The 25,648-nt window shown below is 38.7% G+C and overlaps 1 protein-coding gene across 3 annotated transcripts in view; it reads left to right on the forward strand.

The window, feature by feature from the left end:
* The first annotated feature begins 2,125 nt into the window (after positions 1-2,125).
* ksr1b (kinase suppressor of ras 1b) overlaps positions 2,126-25,648 on the forward strand; it is a 53,020-nt gene continuing 29,497 nt past the window's right edge. The window contains exons 1-2 of one of the 3 annotated variants that reach the window (XM_065280874.2): positions 2,126-2,549; positions 21,136-21,276. In XM_065280874.2, the coding sequence (XP_065136946.1) occupies positions 2,313-2,549; positions 21,136-21,276 (378 nt within the window). In that variant the 5' untranslated portion in view covers positions 2,126-2,312. Of the gene's footprint in view, positions 2,550-21,135; positions 21,277-23,102; positions 23,313-25,648 lie in introns of those variants that run through there. The other 2 variants (XM_065280875.2, XM_065280877.1) reach the window with 2 other exon arrangements.

The raw sequence follows: 25,648 nt of genomic DNA on the forward strand, positions 1-25,648 counted from the left end.
TCTTTATAACAAAAACATATTAGTTTATTAGATGGTAATTATATATTTTTATAATTCTTATAAAATAAATATCTAAAAGAAAAGTATAGAGGGATTCAGTAAAACACAACCATTTAAAACACTAAGTTACAAAGCCATTTAAAATCATTTGAAATGTTTTAGTATATAAGTTATTAAACAGATATGTTTCCATTCACAGTGGATTAATCTGGAAAATAAACTAGTTAACAGTACATTTGTGAGCAGCTGCTCCCACCTAAATATGCAGTTCATCTCATTCAGTGTGTAAGTAATAATTGACAACGAGCCGCTGAATTATTGGAAAATATTGCACACCCAATATGGTAATGTGCATTATTTTCAAATAATTCAAAGTACTTGAGTCAATTATTTCACTCGGTTACCACAGACATTGCAAAGACTCTGTTGGTTATTTTAAGACATTTACATTTTTAACATGTTCTCAACTAATCAGAATAAAGCATTCAACAGCCTCATGATATAAGCAAATATATTCAGTGGTACATAATAAAAAAAACAATGCATACCTAAAAATAGAAGAGGGAATCTCCTCTCTTTTTTTAACTTGTTCTGCTATACCCTTGCACTTGGTGTGGATGACCAGTTACCAAATATTTTAACTGGCTTGCTGAACCATCACCCACCTGTCATCTTATTAATTTTTATGTGTGCTTTAAAAATAAATGTGTGACTTAGTTTTTGCAAGCCATAAAAGTGATTTGACTGCATTTATGAAATGTGCTAGAATAACCTTTGCTGTTTTAATACATCTCACACTTTGTAGAGCATATCTCTGCTTTGGTCTTTATTACTTTCTGTGTGGAAATCATGTCTCCTTGGCAAGCTTTACAGAAAAGGAAAATTTTCCCATGGGAAAGTGTGATCCTACTGCTTAGAAAACATCTCTATGTTACAATTCTTGATCTCATTCTAGTTTGTATTACAGTTGTATATTATGTAACATATTGCATGTCTTTGCAGCAAAGCCTTTCATCAATTCTAAACTGCCAAGGTCCTGTTTATGTGCATTGACATATCTTAACCTAACAGTAACAATGCAGGGACACTTTCTCTTAGCAAATCATAACTCAGCGGAAAGTCAACAGATCTTTTCTCATCTGAGTGGGTAGAAAGCAGTAGGCTACATGTAAACACACACTCAACGTGTTTTTCCAGGCCTTATACAAAGTGTGCATATCATGACATAATGGGAACATTGTATCACTGAGTAAACATGAGAGAGTTGCACAAAAGCTTTGCAGAACAAAACAAGTTCCAATACAGAGGGTTGTAAAATTGTTAATCAAACATGCAACTTTTTTGATTTTAGGCAGAATTACTTTAATCATATTTTGTTACAAATGTCATTCCATGTTCCCACGTGAAAAATAGCATCCTATAGTTTACTATAGCATCTAAACTGTAGAAAAACTGGAGTATATTGCAGTTATTCTTCTAGACTTTATTAACGTGTCAGTAGTATTAATAGGCTACAGTAAATTGATAGAACATTTGACATAGTTTTACTACATAATAAATAAATAAATAAATGAACCATAGTTTTGCTACATGTGACCATTTTTACGATGATTGTTTAGGTAAATTTGTGGTTTTACAAATGGTTAAAAAACATGGTAACTACACTCATTAGGCTACTATATTTAATCTGCAGTATTTTTATGTTGGTACCTTGATCAAAACTAGATTAAAAGTGAGGGTGAATTTCTATAAGTTCTCTCAAAGAAGCGATAAATCCGTGACGCAAATCCTCAGGGTGGCCAAATCCCCGTAACAAAACCAACTCAATAGCCATTTCAAATGAATCCAAAAGCATCCCCGTGACTACTCACAGCCCAAAAACCAACAAGTAACCAACCTAATGAAAGGCTTTTTCTATAACCCGCAGAAAAACTTCAACCTGTGCAAACAGTTTAAAAGCAGCCAAATTCAAAATTCCCACGAAAAGCCGAGGACCTGGCAACGCTGCCTCCAACGCTACGTTGCGAGTCTATGCGAAGAACTTCAAATCCCACAATGCACCGGAACGATGCTCCAAACAGCTGACGGAGACGAAAAGCAACGCGAGCGCTACTCTACTCGCAGGGCTTCAAGTGAGAGACGACACAACGCTTGAGGCGGAACAAACTGACAACGCGCTTCTTCTGGCTGTCAAACCAGTTCATGTTGTCGGAGGAGTATGCGTCCTCTCTGAACTCCATGAGATAGTCCCCTCACCTCTGTTGACTCCACGAAACATGTCTTTGGACTAATGTTTGTTGTGGTTAGTGCCCATGCCACTTAAGCCGTGCCAATGCAGAGTAATGGATACTAGCGTCCCTGGCAGAGATGGAAACATGGTTACAAGCGACGGGGAGCATTTGGACGGCAGTAACGCGGGGATGGAGGCGCTTCACCAATGCGAACTCATCCAGAACTTGATCGAGATCTCCATCTCCAGTCTGAAAGGACTCCGGACCAAATGTGCTGCATCTAACGACTTGACCCAACATGAGATACGAGCTTTAGAGGTAATACACGGGTGCTATTCCTTTTTTAAATAAGAAGCTAGTTGTTAGTTTTTCCTTACACGAGTTACACATCAAATACGTTTCTAGCAAAACTTTAGTAACAGGACACTTTCAAGTTATAATGTTTGCTAGAAATGCATCTGCTAGGATTTATTTTGTTATTCACTTAAATTACATTGTCACTTTTAATCATAAATATAGGGTCATGGAAACCCCCTCTTTGCTGACATTACTTCCGGGTTCTGGTGATTACTTTCTAGGGTGCACCTGCTTACCCTTTCTCATGGAAACGTTTTGTACAGGGCTTGACATGAACTTTTTTGCTCACCAGCCACAGTAGTGGTTTTCCAAAGTTACTAGCCACTCAGCATTTTCACTGGCCACAATTTTGTTTTTGGGAAAATACATTAATATGATTAAAGTTGATTTTGGCATGATTTAGAGTAATTGTACTTGATTTAGCTAGATTTAAAACATATTCAAATGCAGATCGGCCCCCCAAATTAAGACTTTTATCAGATGGCATTTACCTGATGTATCATTGCAGGACATGTCACATCATATATTTAGCTGCATGAGAAACATACAGTTCAGTAAGGGCATAGAGCAGCTTCTAATGAATATAACAAAGGTGGTGCAGGGGTGCATAAGATTAACTCAACAGAGAAACACAAAACAACCTAGACAAACACTTGTAATATTTATTAACAACAGCAGTACTGTAGGGCTGCAGACAGAGTAAAAAAATCTCTACACTAAGAAAAAAACAAAATACGTTTCAAATTTAAAATTGTTTGTACAAGTCACAAACGAAACCCCCTTCATCTTTTCACCGCCGTACTTCATACAATCAGTACACAGTCTCTGTCTGCAGTGGCATAGCTTCTAGGCATGTAGGGTATGCATATGCATATGCATATGGGCCTGCCCGGGCGGATTTGGGCCGCATTCATAGTTATGATGTCATGTGCTTCATTGTTAAGCAGTTCATGTCTTGCATTAATGATTCACATGTTACTAACAATTAGAAACATGGGTGATTCGAACAGTACACAGTTTCAAAAATAGAGAGCTGGTGTGTGGATATGTACATCTGTGAACGACTGAACGAGTTGATTGATGGGCGAAATAAAAATTTTTTGGAAATTTGCACGAAACAAGTAGCTAACATTTTTTTTTTTTGAAAACCTCTATCAAGACATTTGCATGAATTTTACTGTCAACTTGTTTATGCAAATTGTATTTTATGAACTTGATTATGTTTTCTTTTAAAGGTGCAATGTTGGTTTTTTTTAAGGATCTTAGGCAGAAATGCAATATAATGTACATAACTATATTATCAGTGATGTATAAAGACCTTACATAATGAACTGTATTGTTTTTATTACCTCAGAATGAGCTGTTTTTATCTACATACACCACAGGTCTCCTTACATGGAAGTTGCGCCATGTTTCTACAGTAGCCGTAAACGGACAAACTGTTCTACAGAGTGCGTTTCGTCACTATGTTGTCTTAGACGATGACGACATGCTTGTCCTGTGGCAGCTATGGTAGCTTCTTGTTGCGTTTCGAAATTGAGGTTGGTTGCAATCTCACCACTAGATGCAACTTAAAACACACACTGGACCTTTTAAAGTGATTTAAGATTGCATTATTATAGGTGCTATTACTAATATGGAAAAGGCATTATTGTTGCTCAAAAGTAAATTAATATGATGCGCAAACCTGAACCTCTTCCCTCTAAGGGAGCACTCACACTATCCAAACCAAACCGTGCACGGGCGCGTTTGGCGCCCAAAGCCTGGTTTGTTTGACTAGTGTGATCGCTCTGTTCCGCGCCTGGGCGTGGATTGGCTAATCGCGCCATGGCCGTGTTGCAGAGGTGGGCCGGAGCACGGTTCACTTGGGCTCAGGCGAGGAAGGCAGTGGTGTGAGCGCAATCGCGCCTGAGCGCGATTCAAATGGTGAAGACGTCAGTTGCGCAACCACTATGTTCATCTGCCTCCGTAAAAACCTTTTGATGCGAGCAGCAGGGTTACGTGAATGTCCGAGCTGCACACTTGACAGATCAACTAAGCAATATGAAGACATGTGAGAGGGCTGTCTGTAATCGCGCACCAAACGACTCCGAATAAAAAACACAGACTTATCATTACGGTGGGTTCCAGTGTTAAGAGAGAGCTTTACTTCCAGCTTTTTCAAACCAATCGCATCTTAATGACGAAAGCACGCCCCGGACTCGGATCGATAAAAAGTACAGTGTGAGTGCGTGCACCTGGGGGAGTAGAGAGGGGTGACAATTGCGCTGGGGCATGGTTTGGTTTGGTTTGGATAATGTGAGTGCGCCCTAAGGATTTTCTCCAAGTAGACATCGCTGCAGTCCTGAAGGGGGGATGAGCTCACAAGTAGGCTGGATTTTACAAATGTCTGAGGCTTGCCTAGCGGGCTTTAACTAAATACTTGAGCCGTGTCCGAAACCGCCTACTTCCATACTATATAGTAGGCAAAAAGCAGTAGGCGAGGCGAGTAGTATGTCTGAATTCATAGTATTCCAACAGTAGGCGAAAAGTACCGGGATGACCTACTACTTCCGGCAAGACCCCGAAGTGTTAATTCGATGGACCCTTTACTATTCCGTGAGCCTCCAGGAGAGGAGTTAATTCAGTGAAGAAGGAGATGCGTTATTTTATTTAACAATTTCCAAAAGGTGTAACGCGGCTCTATTCAAATGCAAATACATATATTAAACAGCTGTCCCTTGTGGTTCAATTGTGCTTGTTTATCGTCATTCCAGTTAACGACAGACTCAAAATACCAAGTATTTAGACGCAGCAGCAAGGATTTATATATATTGAGCAACATTCAATAAAGGTTGTAGAGAAGTGAACCAGCTAGCTACTCAAAGTCGTATAGCTGGTTTTTTAGGCTATACTGTATACAGTCTGTTATCTCAGTCTTGCTCTACAAACAACAGTGAAATATATCATAGGAGTGATGGTGCTATTTTTAACCAGACACAGGTATTTAGCAACACTGGTTAACCTCTCCCACAAAAGTGAAGTGAAATCCCATGTTGGTAAAACCTGTGTCACTTTAAGCTTTTTTTCATGAGATTTATGGGCTGTCATAAAGAGGTTTTACGTAAAGATGAGCTTATCTGCTTACTCAAATGCCGCCTTCTCTGAACTCTTTTTACCTTTTTCTGAGTATTGAGTGTTACATCATAAAAATCTGTCTTTACAGATTTTAAATGATAACGATGAGGCTTAAAGCTTTGTTAACTAATCCAATAACCTTGGATGATGCTAGTTCCCACAGATACAGGTAACTGTCACATGTGCCGGGTGCTTGTTTAGTTAATCTTCTTGAGGAATGCTGCCATTTTTCTGTGTTTTTTGTTTAGGTGGAGTTTTGTGTTTTTCTCACAATTAATCTCAGAAAAAGCAGTCGCTCATGCCAGGACATGTCAGCATTTTATTTATTTTTTGTGTCAGCATGTCACTCTGTTTACTATCAGCCAAGTGCAAAAGGAATAAAGATATAATTTCTCTGAAGCCACAACCTAAAGTATGTAACAGAATAAGATGCAGTGGCCCTAGGCCACCCAATGAAAAGTATTATAAGCAATAAACAACAAAAACTATTAATAGTAATTAAAATGTATAGGGGTAAAATGTGGCGTTACAATAGTCCTATGATGTTCCTGTAGCTCGAGCAGCCCAAAAGGCAATCGAATGATGCTAAAATGGTTAAATGCGCTGTAAAAAGTCACAATGGATAAAAGTGTCTGTCAAATGCATAAATGTAAATGCTCATGAACTGAGTAATGTGGTAGGGTTTGTGCTGAAGAAGAACAATAGTAGGAGAGTGAGGAGTATTGGTTGCATTACTGCACTGGGTGTGGGTAGACAATCCATTTGTAGACTGTCACAGTTATTGGTTAGCCTGAGAGAGATCTTACACAAAGCAGCAGTCTAGTTGTGGATTTGTACTAAATGCTATAGTGGTATAGAAAATGAAAAGAAGTAAGACCTATAATAATGCATAGGCTTTTATTTTAACACCCTTTAGTCCTTTATAGCCGGACTATCATCAGCTGAGCTATTTTCACACACAGTGGTCTAGTAGGTGAGGCTTTTTTTGTGACACGCTTGCAGAATCTTGAGGTGACCTTTAAAGTTGAAGTCTTTATTGCAAAGGAAAAGTGGTTGAAGCTGTGTCTCACTTTTTTGCGGGTCATCATATGTTTAGGTACCCTCAGATTATGCTATTATTTCCTCAGACTTTGAGTTTACTCACAGTTTCCCTGTGGGCCATCGTGCTATTTTTGAGGAGCACCGCTACCGTGTCATCACGTAGTTGTGTAATTGTTGCGATGCCTTACGAAGCAGTCTTGAATTAGCAGGGTAGCAAGGGTAGGAACCGTTTTGGGAACTGGCTCACCCATTCCCTTTCTGGACCTGTATGCAGCAACGACTCCCTTAGCCTGGATGCAGGACAGTGATCTGAGGTGTAAGCCAGCACTGACATGGGTTTGGTAGTCAAGTGATAGTTTTGATTATCATAACACTATTCACACACGATAAAGGGATACTTCAGCCAAATATCAAAATTACCTCATAGTTTACTCACCCTCAGGTAAGGCTGTCATGATTATGAAATTTGTCTGACGGTTATTTGCCTAATATATTGTGGCAATTATGCCGATTAATTGCATTAATTGTTTTAGGGCTTTGACTAATTCTCATAGATTTTTAGTTTGTTCATGAAATTATTTGTACACATTGTTGTGATTTTTTTTAAATGAAATCTTTTGCATGTTTATCTGGCAGTAAATATGAATATACGTAATACATATTTAAAAGTAATTGAAAATTAAACAACTGAAAATCAGTAAAAAACAGCCTTTAAATAGTAACCAATCCTACTAAGGTCATATTAGTACTGGACGGCACGTCTGTAGTGCCTGCAAAAAAATATTTTTTTTTTACAGATCCTTAAGAATAGCATCTTTCAGTTCCCTAAATTTGGAATTGCTGTTTTGGAAATGTATGTTTTACCTGGTAATTCATACAGCTTATCAAAGTTTTTCCACTGTATTAAATGGCTTTGGAATGTATTGCGTTATACTGTCAGTCAAGGAGCGCCATCTGATACGGTCTTGTTTATAGACGGTTTTATCGGACGCACGTGCGCTGACGCGATACACGTCTGGATCAGAACTTTACTTGCGGTTTCGTTTTTTTAATGGTCTGACTAGTTGCTAAACTGATCTCTTGAACAAATGCCTCGTTGAAAATAACCAATGTTTTGGTTTCCTAGGTAATCTGTGTGTTGATTTTTTGCTTGTTATATAAATAAACGTTTAAAGAACTTTGTTGTTATTTATTCTTAGCGGAGTTTGCCGGAAGTTACGTGCGGACCACGACAGCCGCTTGTTTATGTTTTTACTGCTGAAACCGTCTATACAGGCGCTGCATCTCCCCCTTGTGTTTTAAGAGAGTTATGCAATCATTGCGGTGATCTGAAATCGTGATGAGACGGTTATTTAATAATCGTGACAGCCCTATCCTCAGGCAATACAATATATACATGTCCATCATCTTTCAGACAAGCACATTTGGAGTTATTTACATGAATGTCCTTGCTCTTCTAAGCTTTATAATGGTAGAAATTAGGGATCAGGGAACAACTTTTGACTTTAAACCCCAAAAAGTGCATTCATCCTTCACAGAGGTAATCCAGATGGCTCCAATGGTTTAATATAAACGTCTTCTGTGGGTAATCGATGCGATTTTGTAAGAAACTAGTTTCTGGTAATGGCACCATCTTGGAGTCACGCGATTCACGAGAGAGTTTTAGCGAGCGCTCGTTGCCATGGGTACGTTGCGCAGTGACTCTCGTGAATCGCATGAGTCCAAGATGGCGTTGTTACTGAAAGCTAGTTATAATAGTTTATAAAGTTTAAAATGGGTATTTTTCTAACAATATCACCAATTACCCACAAAAGACCTTTTGAATCACTTTTTTGGGCTTTAAAGTCAGAAGTTGTTCCATGATCCCTGTTTATGAGCTTGGAAAAGCAAGGACATTTGCTAAAATAACTCCAAATGTGTTAATCTGAAAGATTATGGACATGTGTGTTTTGAATTTGCTTGAGGGTGAGTAAATCATGAGGTCATTTTGATATTTGGCTGGAGTATCCGTTTATTGCAACTATTGACAGACTGATGGACTTGCTCCCCCATGCCACACTTTGATATCGCAATCTGTATTTTCCCAACAAGCAGAGAAAAACACAGGGAGATGATGCTAAATGTTGGATATCATTAAGATCCCTGTCAATAAATCTCACTTAATTCTAGTGGAAAAACGATCTCCTACGCTTGAGTACTGAATAGACATTGAATGATTGTGGTTGACAGCTGAGAATTTTTGGTAAGTGATTTGTCTTCCTCGGCCGTCGGAAAGATCACAGCATACCCGTAATGTGCTATTGTGGCCGTTGCTATATTTAGCAAAAATACTCCTTCACATGCATGTGGGAGCTGTCTGGTAAACAAAAATAATCAGATGACTTGTGATTAGATTGGGCGGTGATTGGGGGAGGAATTAGGAAAGTGAATCTGACACTGTGTGATACAATCCCATAATGCTGCAACGCTTTTGTTTTAGACAGAGGACGTCCATCAAAGCCTTGAAGAACAAAGGTGGTGGAAAGTCCAGGCCAGTGTGCTTCAGCCTCTATTCACTTTAACAATAAGCTTGCAAGCGGCAGACTGAATTGCATTTGGGGGTAGAGTTACATCGAGCACTCTGAACAAGACTGTGTGTGTTTATGGATATCGGAGGAGACAGGCGGTTTGCATTATGACATCTCCTTTATCTGTCTCGATCGTGGAACAAAAGAAGATACTTAGGTTCTTGTTTGATCTAGACAGGGGAACAGATGCAGATCTGGACACAAACAGATGTCCTACTACCACATGTTGCACAAATGCTATAACAACCAAAGAGTGTTATGTTTCTGTCTGGATGCAGAATGGCATACTGTCAGGTGCTCAAACTGATAATGATCTAAATGCTGGAGATCACCAAGTCGCTGTATTGTTGTTTGGCAGGAGGCGATCCCACTTGCCACTCTCTGCACTCCTATTGGCTGTTGCAAGCTCTCATGGAAAATGAATGACTTGTGGTCATGTTGTAATTGCAAATCGCTGTAACTGTGAATGGCCCTTGAGGCTTAAGTGATTACTTTGGCATCAACAGTCAGCATTCAGTGTCACACATGTGAAAATGTTCAATTTAATATTTTTGTTGTTATTTCACTATTGTTTTAAACTCTCATAGGCCTGGTTTCACAGACAAGGCTTAGCTAAAGCCAGGACTAGGCCTTACTAAAATTAAGACATTTAAGCATTTTTTATAAACTTGCCTTAGAAAAAGATGTTACTGGTGTGTATCCTAAGATAAATCAATGGCTCTGGCATATTTTAAGATCTGTCAGTGAAAGTTTTTTTTTTAGTTGGGACAGCTCAAACTTGTTTTAGTCTAGGACTACCCTTAAAGGAAAACACCACAGTTTTTCAATATTTTACTATGTTTTAACCTCAACTTTACAAATAAATACATACCCATCTTTTTTCAATGCGTGCACTTAATCTTTGTACAGCGCATCGTGAATGTGTTAGCATTTAGCCTAGTCCCATTCATTCCTTAGGATCCAAACAGGGATGAATTTGGAAGCCACCAAACACTTCCATGTTTTCCCTATTTAAAGACTGTTACATGAGTAGTTACACGAGTAAGTATGGTGGCACAAAATAAATGTGATTTTTTTTTTTAAGCGGATAAAAAACAGAAACTATATTGTATGGCAAAAGAGCACTGGGGGTTTGCAGCACGTTGACCTCAGCGTTCAGTAACATCCTCACTCCTGACTACTTCCCCTATCGCTCAAACTACCGCCAATATCACTGCACCCGAGGTCGAAGTGCTGCAAACTAAAGCCCGATTTATAGTCGTGCGTAGGTTCTATGCCGTAGGTTATCCGTAGCCTGTGCGTAGCTCTGCATAGCCTGACGTGCACCTCGCAAAATTTTTAACAGCTCCAGTTCTACGCGGACCGCAAGGGCTGTAATTGGTCCACCAGAACCCCTCCCATCAGGTACAAAAATTGCGTCACAGGTATTTCCGTTTGCGACAATGAAAACAAAGATGAGCCAAGTTGAGGAGTGATTTAACTCAAACTGCAACAAAAGTCGCTGTTTATTTACTTCCACCATTGCTGGTCTTCTCAAATTATACACAATAAGTTGCTGTTTCTTCTTCGTTTGACGGTTATCTTGCCAAGCTTCTTTTTCTTTGACGGTCGCGCTGCTACTGTGGTTACACGCGTGGATACTGCCTACCAGCTTTCTGTGCATGTGTTTGCACGTCGACGCGGACAACAACACAAAAGTATAAATGAAAACCGACGTGGAACCTACGCCGTCGTGGCTACGAGGTAGGACCTACGCACAACTATAACGAGCCCTTAAGTGCTCTTCCGCCAAACAATGAGGCATGGGCCGGTTACTGTACATTCACACGGGGCGTAAGCGTTAACGCTTAACGGAAGGCTTGTCTGAAGCGTGGCCAACAGGCAATCACAGTGGCCGCTACAAATGCTCCGTTCTTCCATAAACATAATTGGCTGGCTCTGCCTAGGTTATTTGCATAAGGCGATCTGATTGGCTGACGCACGCGTTGCCGCTGGAAAAATTGAGAAATGTTCAACTTCTGCCGCGAGCAATGGCACTGACACGGCGCCGACGGATCCACAATTTAGTTCGGCAAACCATGACATCACCCATTAAAAGTGAATGGGAAGCGTTAACGCTGACGCCCCGTGTGAATGCGCCGTTACTGGTTTCAAGGTATACAGAGGTTCCTCTTGAAAAGCACCCCCATTCTGGCCCGAAACCATGAAAATACCTACTTTCACTAAAAGGGCTGTTTTTACTAAACCATTTATAGTATAAGCATAACTGTGGTATCGTTAGATAGAAGACACTTTGAGCTTCGTTTTCCATGTTTCAAAATTATTTTAAGATAAAAATTTAAAAAGTTAGAGAGGCTGAAGTACATTGTAATAAAATTGTTTTTGCATAACATCTTTTTAAAACTCAAAATCTTAATGATAAATATATGTGTGAAACCTGGAAATGCAATGAGGCCAAAGCCACCAATCTAAAGAAGTTATATTTCACGTTTGAAGTCAATAGACCCAAAAATGAGGTTCTTGCAAGAGTTTTTGTAAGACTAGTGCCTTTTCTAAGTGCCATTCAGCCACAAAATAAAAGTCTTTTGTTTACATGCATACACGTTCGTTCTTTTTATTGTTTATCCTTATATAAGCGTATAAAATGCCGTATCCACACCAGGAAATAAAGCTTCACACAAAGATCGTTGAATTCGTGTTCTAATTGGCTACACGTTCTGTCTATCAATATTTTCCATGAAGTCATTGGAGGAACGCGCGAGTCAGATGATGTCACGAAATTTGACAGCGCTGTTTGGATATTATGTATTATACTCCCGCCTACTTGTACAATCATGTTTGAGCGCTGGTTTTGAACGCGAGTGTGATCTCATATACAAGTGTTACGATGTAAATAGTCCTCAGATTGTATATTATAATCTATTACAAGACGTGCATCTGAAATCTGATGTAAACAATGGAAAATATATCCATATTTCACAGATTATACGCATTTGTGGACAAAAATGGTCATTGGATGTACTTTGTTGGAGAGTTTTTATGGGTTATTCACACATCTGAAACAGACTGGATTCGATTCGCGTTCCTTATACCAGCACAAAGGTAAGGAGTCAGTTTATATTATGCATGTTGTTATCTGGACTTCTGTAATAAAATACTATATTTATGATGCTAGAGTAATTTAATCTCAAAACGGACACCATACACTGATGCTAAACCCTTAGACCTTTTAAACGATGTATAGTAATGTTAATATTATTGTTGTTTGTACACAGTAGGCTATATATATATATTGTTAGCAGCATAAAAAAAAACTGACGTCTTTCCGTCCGCGAGCTAGTGCGCGTCGAGAGGTTAAAGAGTCAGGGTTTCAAAACCACAAAAATTTTATCTGATACCTTTTTCAAGGTATAAGCTGTATTTACAAAAAAAATGTGTTAAATAATTAAGTCATGTAATTGATTTGATGTTTACATTTAATATTATTAATATTAATACATTTAGATTTTATAATATTATAATTTAAGTCCTTATTTTTGCCTGGCATACATGTTGTATGTTGCTTAAAAATGAAATCTTTTGTGTTCATTTGAAAAGTTGTTGTTTGTATATGCAGACATTTGAAAATAACACATTTCAGTGTTGCAATGGCAATACTACAACACCATGAAACCGTGGCATTTTTGCTTAAGGTTATGAGACCGCCAAAATCTCATACCGGCCCAAGCCTAAATACATTATTGTTCTCTTTTTTATCCCCTTAGAAAACACCACGTTTTGTTTAGTAACACCATACTTACTTGTGTAACTACTCATGTAACAGTCTTTAAATGGGGAAAACATGGAAGTGTTTGGTGGCTTCTAAATTCCTCCCTGTTTGGATCCTAAGGAATGAATGGGGCTAGGCTAAATGCTAACACATTCACGACACGCTGTACAAAGATTAAGTGTATGCATGGAAAAAAGATAGGTATGTAATAATTTGTCTTACTTGAGGTAAGAACATAGGAAAATATTGAAAACTGTGGTGTTTTCCTTTAAGGCTTAAGCCTTGTCTGTGAAACCGGAGGATAGTGTTGATCAGAAGTGTGCCATTTGCCTTATTTTCTTCTCAAAAAGGTGACGGTCAGTCTGTACCCAGGTGCATATTCATTTCATGTAATCTACAATCTTGTTAAAATATCTACACCAGTTGTCTCTGGGGCAGTCCCCTTAAAAAGATCCTAATATGTACCAAAAGGTCTGTCCAGCCCTAAGCCATCACATAAATTTGTCATGGATTCGGACCCAGGGAACACACATACTAATAATAAGTTATACCTTTTAATGCTCTGTAATTTGCTTTGGAAAAATGTAAATTTAATTGCATGCAAATTTATAATCACCACAAGTCACACTGACGTGTCAGTAAACAGCCACACTTATCTTTTATCTGTCATGAGAACCTTCAGTCTGGTAATGATGTCACTAACTTGTGCCTGAATTTATCAGGACTTGATCTGTGGTTAATTCAGCAAGAATGAAGCAATTTTGGTGCTGCCCCTGCCCGCAATCCTGATATTACGGGGTGAAAGATGGTCATCGTGACATATGTTTATTACGTCATCAACCGTCAATCTTAAAAACGATAATCTGCAAGCATCTTTTCATTATTAAAGGGATACTTCACCGATTTAGCATTCAGCTTTGTATCTGTAGAAACCCGGCAGTATTACTGAATGACCATGTTTCCCTCCATCATTTCCCCCTGAGAGGAGAGATATCTGCATTTTGGTTCTGCAAAAAAGTCCTCCGATGATGCAAAAATCGTCATATTACATCATCGGAGGACTTTTTTGCAGAACCAAAATTCAGATATCTCTCCTCTCAGGGGGAAATGAGGGAGGGAAACATGGTCATTCAGTAATACTGCCGGGTTTCTACAGATACAAAGCTGAATGCTAAATCGGTGAAGTATCCCTTTAAATATAATAAGCTCAAATACAACTACATGGTAAACTTTGCATCTGGAGAGTAATGGTCGGTCACTGGTGAAACAGATATGTCCGTAACGAAAATTTCCTTGTAAATGTTCTTATCTGCCTTTGTTGCCTGTGACTTATTTCAAAACCATTATATCTGCAGTGCAAGTCAGGCTGTTTACTTGTACGGTTGTGGATGTTCTCATAAAACTTGTCGTTGCCTTCTGTGGAAAACCAGTGTCAAATGTCAATCATAAGTACTTAAGCAAAATTTCCTGGTTGATGGTTTTCCATGTAACAGATCGATGTCTAATACTCTAATCGAGTAAGTTGATAGGGGGAAAACACAGGAGCACAGTTTCTTATAGTCCCAGTTTTGGTTTCTGCGAAATGTGAGTCTTTGCACAACAGCGTGAGTGCTCATCAAAGGCTTTTTTAAGGCTCATTTGCACTTTGTTTCTATGGATGGAAAGTTAACGTATCACCACGAGGCCCATTAAATGCGATGGAGCATAGACATTTTAGCAGACGAACGTTCGCTCATGTCAGGAAATCCCCATGCGGTTTCAACAGCTTTCTTTTTTTTCTTTCTTTTAATTTTCTTGTGTTTTATACGCTCCATTCGTATTCGCTGTGTTGCCTGTTTTGTTAGTTATGTAACTTTTTAAGGAGACTGAAGTCTTGATGTCATTCGATTAAAAATTTGAAATTAGGATTTAATTTCATTTAGGTTTAAGAGATCCTGCAGCTGCCTGCTATTGCTCAAGTGGAAGAGGAGTTTGCTGTAAATACTTGACACTTCAGCTTATTATACTTGTATACCGTTTTAATACTACATACACATTTCCAGTTTTTTATGGTTGTATTCTAATAAAAAGACTGAGAAATAATTATATATTATCACTATACAATTGCAAAAACAACAAATCTAATGGTAGCATGGTGGCCTAAGACTTTCACACGTACTGTATGTTTTATGTGATCTTAAAGTTTTAAAGCATTTAATTCCCATCTGCTTTTCTTCAAATGAAATTAAAGAGCTCAGATGTAAAACACTCCAATTGAGTCTGACATGTTTTCTTGTTAATAAGCATTTTTCCTCAGGCTCTTATGTTTAGGTTCAGTAATTTCACTTTAATGGCAATCAGAAGGTTGCAAAAACCCTCTAAGCATGCAAAAAAGTGTGCAGTCACTCTTCACTGTTCTTTCTGAATAAAAATAAAAGGCTCAAAAATCTGTAAATATGCCAATGTATTCAGTAAACCTCATAGGTAAAAAAAAAAGAATTGTTTATTCAGTTCATCTTCCATGCACTTAGGGGGCGTTTACACCAAAGCGTGGCTGAAAACGCCAGATGGATGCGTACTGTGGGTGCTTGCCAGCGTTTTTGGTTATCAGTCGTCGTACAATGCACCGGTTGGGTGTTGTGGTATTTGTCCCGCCCCTCCTGCACTGTGGTTGGATGGCTGAGTGAAAAGTGACATTGAAGAGCTAAGCGTTTTGTCTGAAGTTGAACATTTGTCATAAAATCTGTGTGCTCAGCACTGAGCACAAAAAAGCAAAGAGCTTGCGCTCAGCACGAATAAAAGCTGCCATTTCTAAAAAAGCGCTGCGCTTCCATTGGAAACAATTGAAAACATACTGTACACCGGCCGCAGGCGTAAACGCTGTGGTGTACACAACCCCTAAGAGGACTTTGCTGAAAAATCATCATGGCATTTAACGGATTTTGCCAACAAATCTGTATTTCTGAATGGCCTGAGACGGATTTGAAGCGAAAGAATTTAATGAATATATAATACGTGCCGAGATCATCCGATTAATATCATTTTTTTCATTTTTAACAAAGATTGCGTTTAATGGCTTTTGCATCTGAGCTCCTCAATTATAATCCTACCCTGATTGTGTAAACATTACATGGATTATCCCCTATGCCCTTATGTTGTCAGAAACCGTAGAAGCGGGTTAACTTGTATTGGTAACAAATATTGTGTAACAGGATCCAAGGCACATCAACACAATCTACAGTTACCTCATCTGCTACAACTGTGATGTTTCTTATGCATTGGTTTGGTTATCTCCTGTTAGAGCGGTAATCGATTGACAGTATATAAAGTGAAATTATTGATTTTAATATACACAGAAAGTCTATAGACAAATGCACAGAAAGTCAAACTAGATTGTATCACAAAATCGTGTGCCCAGACTTCTCCCCCTGAAATGACCTCAGGACCTGTTGCATCAGGAAGTAATGATGAAATCAGCATCCTTTGCTACATTTTTGTTTGGCAACATACTCTTTTATAACTTTGACACTAGTCTGTCGTAACAGACACTCTGTATGGCTAGCGCTTCTCTTTCTGACCTCATTTTGGCTTTCTTGCAAGTATCACAAGGACACTTTAGTTAAGCAGCTACCATAAGTATGAGGTCTCCCGTGCCCCATACTCCAACCACCCGTTGAGAAGTGTAACAGAGACGGCAGATGAGAAGAGAGATAGTCATTGAATACAGGCGTACTCATGTGCATTGTGCCAGTGTATGTCTGGTGCAAGGTAACACGCTCTTGTTTTTTAAGGTTTGCTCGTGACCGTCCGATGCATTAAATCAACTTAGGGTGCATTCTCAAATAGAACCTATATAGAATGAGCCAGCATATCTTTTCAGACTGCTGTAGACCTGCTGAAACTTTAATGATATGCTGCTCTTGTCCTCTTTTGAAGACCACGCTATGTTATCTTGGAGTGCAGGGAGAGGTGATGATAAAGTTCGCTTTGTTTGATTGGAGAGGTATTAAATTTTAGGCCGAGTAAAACTGAAGGGCGTTGTAAAATTGCAGGCAGCTGTGCTCTTGTACCGTGACCTTATATTGAGATACAAATGGCAAGAGATAATCTGCTGCACAGGTGGCTGGTTGCTGGGCTACAGGTGCAGGCTTATTTGCCACAGTGACCTACCAGGGCTCTTTTAGTCAACATGGTATATCTTTTACAGGGATGAAATGATGATAGAGAATGATTATCAGTCATATTGATGAATGTTTGTTATGTAATCTAGATTTGTAGTCATGGCGTTTAAGACAATCCTGTTAGTCTGTTTGCAGTTTTAAGAATGATTTTTGTACCTGAGCTTCTTTAAAACCAAAGTAATGCATTCTGTCCATGATCGACAACAAGGCAGTATACAAACTTTCTTGAAATAATTTTAAAATCAAAGTTGTTTGGATTTCACAAAGTTGCACAGGATATTATTAAAACTTATTTCCAGAAGACGTATTTAGAAATAAGTTTATTTCAGCTATGTAATGTTTATGCTTAAAGAAACAAAAAATGATTTGCCTGTTTTATGGTGCCATTATGTTTGCATTTTCGTGTGGTCATGGTGTTGCTTTTTCACAGTTTTATATGACAGTGGCTTGTTTTTGGTTGGTCTGTTTTTGTAAGTTGTATTCTTAAAGAGCACCTATTTTATTGCTAAGGTACGTATTTATGTATTTGGTATAATACAATGTGTTTGCGTGGTTTATGGTTAAAAATATCAGTGCACCCCTACTCTGTATCCCTGATTGGCCAGCTAATCTGTATGTTGTGATTGGCTGGAATACCTCTGACGTCAGCCGGAAATGTGACTCTTTTTACCATGTTTGAAAGATTTAGTTGCCAACAGAAGTTAACTTACAGGCTTTAAGTCAGAAGTGGGAGGAATTATGATAATGTCGGTCTTTACTACATCACCAATCCCAGGAAGTTGGGAACTGTTGCCTATTGTCCATGTGTTTTTTACATTGGAAACATTATCACAAACTTTGGGGTTTGTACCTTTTGCATATCGTTAACATGTACTAATGGCGCTTTTCCATTGCATAGTACCCCACGGTTTGGTTTGGTTTGGGTCGGGTCAGCTTCCTTTTGGGAGCTTTTCCATTGGGTGCTGTACGTAGTACTTTTTTTCGTACCACCTCGTTTGGGGTTCCAAGCGACCCGAGCTGATACCGAACATGACGCGAAAACACTGTAGATCACTGATTGGCCTGAGAGAACCGTCACTACTTGCGTCATCGCTATGTAAAAGATTAGCTTTACCTTTAGTGCTAGCTCTCGAGCAAACATGTTGTCATCTGTACTCTGCTATAAGTTCCCAAACTCCCTTTTACAGAGGTAGTGATAAACGCGATGTGCAAACATCTATTTGTGGTGGCCAATTTTCATTTTGTGGTGGACTGAAAAATAAATAAATGGGAATGTGAATGTACAATGTATGAATGTATGGGAATGTACAAGGACACTCTCACTTGTATGATGTCACAGCAGTAAGCAGCGCAAAAATAACGACACCCCTATAATCCCTCCCACTGCGAAGTGATACCAAACTCGATGGAAAAGCTAACCACGCCAAAGCTGACCCGACCCAAACTTAACTAAACCGTGGGGTACTTTACTTTACTTTACTTTACTTTAGAAAGTTTATCAAAAGGTTTCTCAGCATCAAAACGTCTGGTTGTTGCGTTTGGTTGCACTAATATAATATACTAATATATGTATATATGTATCTGGCAACTTTATATTTGGCCATCTGCTAACGTCTTCTATCCACTCCACTATCGTACACAGATGTGGTAGCCGTGTTGAAAAAGTTGATAAAGTCAACTTACTAAATTAACTTTCTCTGTCTGTGTTGCTTCACTGCTGATTCTTGCCGTACTTCCGTTGCCAATATGCGTGCGCATACATTGCCACGTCATCATTGTGTACAAACAGTAAAAGGGTCTATAACATATATAAAAGTTTTACCTGTTACAGTAATTTATTAAAATCTACACTCTTGCTTCATTTAGTATTTGGGGATCTATGAATATGCAAATGAGCCCCCCCCCACTCAATAGCACAGCATGGATCATAGATATGAATATGCAAATTAGTCCATGCCAGTCAGACCATAGATATATATGTTAATAGATACTATATTCTGCAGTTTCAGTAACGAAACTACTAAGTTCGCTGATGTTAACAGCGCTCACCATGCATGTATGAGCAGCACAGTAGCAGAACTTGAGCAGCTGTGCTGCAATTGTTTTAGAGTCTATGCGCCATCCAAACATAAAATCTAAGACTCGAAACTGTGTTAATATGATTGGTTACATGTTTGTGACGTTGGAAACCAAGGCGATTTTAAACTGCAGGAATGAGACTGTCTCCAATTTTTTGGAGAAAATACTCAGCAATGGTGTTAATGGTGAATTTGCCCATGTCTTGTCTTAAAACACCACATAGACATATAAACAACAATAAAACCAAATTTTTCCCCACAGTGAGACTTTAACAATACTGTCTCAAGTTTAAAGACACTTACTCATTTGTAGGAATAGTCACCCAAATACGAAAATCCTTTTATAATGTACTCGACCTCACGCCATCCCAGATATAGGTACATGCTTTCTTAGCTAAACAAAAACGAATTTTTAATATTACATTTCAGTACATACAATACTTATTTTCCTCACTGTACATCTTTGTCAAGAGGGACGCAAAAACCAGTGTGATTTAACATCATCGGCAAGTCCCCACATTCAAATTTACTGTGCTGTACTGTACTGTATAAATTGCTAAATAAGTTCATAAAGTAATAAACATTTTGCTTCATAAACATTTAGCTTCAAAATATATTTTTGGAGCTTTGCCATGTTGAGCCCAGTTGGAAAAGCTAACAATGACATTTTAATATAAAATGATTTGTTTATGTTAGGAAGTCATATACATCATTAATTAAATTAAGAGAATTTGTATGTTTGGTTGAACTTTAAGATTTATTCATTCGTATTTTGCCAATAAATGTTGTTCACGAAGAACCATTTCAAACTTTTTTATTTTTGCAGCTTACTACAGCTAGAGATATCATTTACACTATGAGCACTGTTTACAGTCAAAAGAGTAAATGAACTTTAGTACAACTTAAATGCAAGTCTTTTGAATGGATTTAACGGTTAAGAAACGGCCTCTTGCAGCTGTGGCTTTTACAAGCTGCAGGTGTATGTAGTGGTTTCTGTTAACCTGGGGACCGCAGTGTCTCGCTGCTCCATGATGTCACGTTGGACTGTGTGCAGTCAGGGTTACCATAGCGGCAGAGCAGACGCCCCCATGAGAAAGAGTCCAGACCTTGCCATGATAACCAGTGTCTATTTATAGTCAGCCCTGTTTGTTGCTGTGGGACCGCTAGACCAACAGGGAGGGCACCGTATGACACATTGGCTTGTTGTTTTTAGGGTGGCATCCAGTGACTGGAAAAAAATTATATAAGTGTATGCATGAAACTAGATACCAGTGAACTTAAAAGGTGCGTGTACAGTACTTGTTCGCAGTGTAGTTGCTCTATTGTTTCGCTGACACCACACGCACATTTTTCATCTTGTCCTTTTTTACAGTGAAGTCACACGTGGGGATTTCCTCTGCTGTGTTCTCACTTTGCATTCTGCATGCAATGCTCAGACGCGGTTTTGCTCGCCTGTCCCTCATTATTAGCACCTCAGATTTTATCTCTTACGGCATTGGCCTATTGACTCCAGTCGCAATAAAGCAGTTCTTTTTGTGTTTTTAAAGAAGATGTGCCCTGAATTATGTGTGTTGTGACATTTGAATAGTGCTGCCTTGTTGACGTCATTGTGGTGTCACAAGAATGCAGTGTCAGTGCTTTTACTGTTTCTTCTTGAGGTATTTAAGTTAGATACTTTTTATTGCGGCTTACTTTTTCTAACACTTTTAAACCAAAAAGAGAGATACAATATTATCAAGAAGTGTACATTTATATAGTTTAAATAAAATATTTGTTTATTACATAAGTCTATGTGTGTGTGATCGCTCTCTACAGGTGAAGCTTGTGAAGTACATCAGTAAACAGTTGGAGTGGAAGCACAGTGTTACCGAGTGCGACAGACCACTGGCTCTGGACTCTTACCCCCACCTTACGAACTGGCTTTACACCATCAACATCAGGCCAGAGCTCATAGAGGTACCATATATGTGTTTGTACTCAATGTATGTGATTCTTTATTGGATTTAATTTGAGCTACTGTGTTCTCCATAATGTCCTGCATCAGCTAATGTTTCAGTTTGTTTGTGCATTTGTCCAAATACATTTATGCGTTTAGTTGATGCTTTTATGCAAAATCATTGGAATTGAACCCATGATCTAATGCAGAACATGTAATATTTAACCATATTTAAGGATTTTGCAAAGACATTAATAAAAGTATTTGTTAATAAATGGATGATCGTAGATGCTGATAACACACAGACCATGCTATAACACACTCTGTGTGAAAAGGGCAACTGACAGCAGAGGTCTGAACTCCATAGCACCTTTTATTTACCAAGGACAACCCAAGAGCCAATGTAAAACAACCAATCACACGGCATTGCTCAGCATCATACTTAGGGGTGTAAAGATGTAGATTCTAACAAATCAGATGACTGCTTAAAAACTCCTGAAGTGCATTAGGTGTTCACGATCCATGTGACGTCTGAAGGCCGAAGTATAGTCTGTTTTTTATATGTACATAAACGTACGCACACACTTTAGTTATTACCTTAAAACATGCAGCTTAGCCAGCTAAATCATGGATAAAAGTAACCAGCTGGATATAAACTTATGCAAATAGATGGTAATGATCATGACTTTACCGTATTTTCCGGACTATAAATTGCTCTGGAGTTTAAGATGCATCAGTCAAAAATGCGTTTTGAAGAGGAAAAAACATATATAATTCGCACTGGACTACACATCACGTTTATTTAGAAAATGATTTCACAAAATCCAAGCTGAAGAACAGACATTTAATCTGGAAAGGCAAGTTGTTCAACTAAACAATAGCACAGAACAGCAGGCTGAATAGATGTCCGTACATGTTAACGTAACATTACCATTTATTTACCGAACACAATAGCATGACGAACATATCTGGGAGGCTGAATAGGCTAAATTAACACGACAAGCCAAATCAAGTTCAAAAAGGTCCCGAAGTCTTTCCGCATCACTGAATCCATTGAATTACATAAATACAGGAGCAACATAGAGCGAAATCTCTCGCTGCTGTAGACGTTAATGGTTTCTCTTGGTTCATATGAAATAAATTTGTTGTATAAGTCGCACCTGACTAAGTAGGATTTGCCAAACTATGAAAAAAGTGTGACTTATAGTCCGGAAAATACAGTAAACATTTGGGTTGGATATATCGGCGTGTGTGTTTGTTTTGAGGTACTACTAATATTAAAGGAGTAGTCCAATTTAAAGATGGGGCCCATTGACTTACCATAGTATTTTTTCCTACAGACATAATTCGAAACCGCTATCGGCATGGATTTTTGGCGATAGACGATTGTTCCACTAATGAACTATCGGTGCCGATTATTCCGCAAAACCGATTAATTTGTCTACATCTACTTCATTATCCTGTACACACATGCTCGACCTACACACATCATTCTGATAGTCTTACTCTTATACAATATACTGGAGATGCAGAATAAACTCCAACGCATTTTAGGAAAAGCTTTTAAGCATAAGGGATCTGAATATATCTGAATCTCCTCCTATTTTCTTCATTTTTCCCTTTTAAAACGTTAATATTATTTGGGGGTTTGGTCAGAAGAGGGAATATGTTTTGCTAGCTCAGTGCTGTGGGTCTCCGTGGCATTTTAGCCCTCTGTTGATCCCCACCTGATCCCCACTCCAAAGCTCAGAATGTGCAGCGTCAGTGAGTGTGTCAAACTCTTGCATCAGTCTATTTTTACTCTTCCCAAAGAGTCTCTCTCTCCTCGTCTTGCTGTCACACACACAGAACTGAACAGAACCGCATTCGTGACACCCTGAGTGATTTGCTTGTCCTCATTAGACTTGGAAACAGACAAACAGGGAAATAAACAGAACATACAAGACTGAAGAACAAAAGCGTTAAAAATAGCAGCAGTTCATCCCGGTGGGGACGAGAGGGGGTCATTTTGCGTCATGGCCCTGGTTAGCTGACTGCTTCACTTTCAGTCACTGTGGTAGGACAGCATGACCTCTGAAAACTGTGTTTTGTTATTATGTGTCCTCCTGCTTGCTTCTATTTTGAACCACATGTCTCAAAATGCTCGCCCTGTCGTATTCTCATAACAGCCTGTTTGTCTTTGTCAGCTTGTGGCCGTACCTAAACTTTTCAGTTAGCAGTTTGGTGCATATAAAATATTGATAAAAGACTTTCACATTCATGCATTTGGCAGACGTGTTTATCCAAGGGAGCTTACATCAGTATGTGTGTGTTCCTTGGGTTCGAACCCATGACCTTTTGCACTGGAATGTTCAGTTTAGTCCCATTTGAGTTTTTGCTTTTATCGTTTTCCATTCAACGCATGACCCCTTCAGCAGATTGGGTTAAAAAACACTTAAACTCAATAAGGTCATTCTTTAACATGTCACATTAGGCTGCCACATTGTGATTCACAGGGCAGGAATGCATGCTTGCATGTGGCAGGACACACACACACACGAGGTGTCAACCCGTTTCTAAAGGGCCGGCAGGGTGTCCACAGTGTGATGGGATAGGGACGGCCCAGATAGCGTTTTCCTAGGAAGAGCCAAGGAATGCTGTTCATCCTGTGGGATGCGTAATCAGATTGGGTTTGTGTGTTTACTGTAGATTTGCATCATTGGACAGTTTCCTCAGTGGTTATTTTGCATACGCGTGACTAGAGGTTCCCGATGTTTTTACAGGACTACCTGGAAAGTATCTGTTGGTTTTTGTGTGTGTCTATCTGCATAAAGCTACCAAAATGCAGAACTGTTAAGGGCATTTTAAAACTTGAATTGTATCCTACATGATCTGATTAAAAAAACACTCTTGCCTTAATCTTATCAGTCATATTTATCTGATATAAAGTTATATATTTCTGTTAGAATGAGAAAGTTTTTATAAATACTGACCTACTTATATTTAGCACAACAGCCCGCTTGCTCTAGATTACTTAAATTAGCATTCTGTGTAAATACAATGACTCATTTATTGATGTGCCCGACTGCCAGTTTGATGTGGTTTCCTATTGCCATTTGGGATTTAAGTGTGGGCATGGGAACAATTGTGCTATATCAGCCATTATTTCTATTCATTTAATTATTATTGTTGCACTTTGTAGCTGTGAATGTCTATAAATCAAAAGTTTGATATATATATATATATATATAGCTTAAGAAAAGTCAACCAGGGTTTGGAACATTGGGGTTTAGGTAGCCCAAAAACATGCCAGTTTGTGTCTGTAATTGGGTAAGTGTAAAGGTCACAGGGAGGAGTGGTTGCTTGACTTATTTTTTTGTTGGTTACATCCTGTTAATCTAAGAAAAAGGGTCTTCTTTAAGGTTAAGAGAAAGAGATGGAAAGAAAAAACAGACAATCTCACCCAAAGTTCTGTTTCCTGTGCTCTGCCCCATCTAACCGTGCTTTGTTCTTCTGATGTGGCCTCTCACATTACCCAGGATAATCACTCATGCACAAAAACACTTGTTGACAGCTCGCAGAAAAAGACCAGCTTTGGAAAAAGACCAAGCATGCCCTCATTAATCTTTGTTTTACACAGTCAACCGTGCTCTTGATCTCATAGTTTCATACAATTTCAAAATGTGTTTTGTTCTCATGTTCAGATTATTGTTTTAAAGAGTTGGTAGCGTTGCATCGAGGTGATAATGAGAGTTAGGGATGAAACTTGTCAAATTTGAAAAAAAAAACCCGAAACAAATCATACATTTAAAATGACAGTAAAATGACGGCAGGTTTAATGGGACACTCCACTTTTTTAAAAATATGCTCATTTTCCAGCTCCCCTAGAGTTAAACATTAGATTTTTACCGTTTTGGAATCCATTCAGCTGATCTCCGGTTCTGGCTGTACCACTTTTAGTAAAGCTTAGCATAATCCATTGAATCTGATTAGACCATTTAGCTCAATGACAAAAGAGTTTCGATATTGTTCCTATTTAAAACTTGACTCTTCTGTAGTTACATTGTGTACTAAGACAGATGGAAAATTTAAAGTTGTGATTTTCTAGGCAGATATGGCTAGGACTATACTCTCATTCTGGAATAATAATCAAGGACTTTGCTGCCGTACCATGGCTGAAGGAGGTGCAATGATATTACGCACTACCCGAAAATAGTCCCCTGCTATTGAAAGTTACTAAAGGGGACAATTTTGGCTGCTGAATAATATCTTTGCGCCTCCTGCAGCCATGTTACGGCAGCAAAGTCCTTGATTATTACGATGATCAAATATTTAACTCTAGGTGAGCTGGAAAATGAGAATATTTTCAAAAAAAGTGGAGTGTCCCTTTAAACCTGCCTCCTTTGAAGATCC

The sequence above is a fragment of the Paramisgurnus dabryanus genome, chromosome 8, assembly GCF_030506205.2.
Source record: "Paramisgurnus dabryanus chromosome 8, PD_genome_1.1, whole genome shotgun sequence".
Lineage (NCBI taxonomy): Eukaryota > Metazoa > Chordata > Actinopteri > Cypriniformes > Cobitidae > Paramisgurnus > Paramisgurnus dabryanus.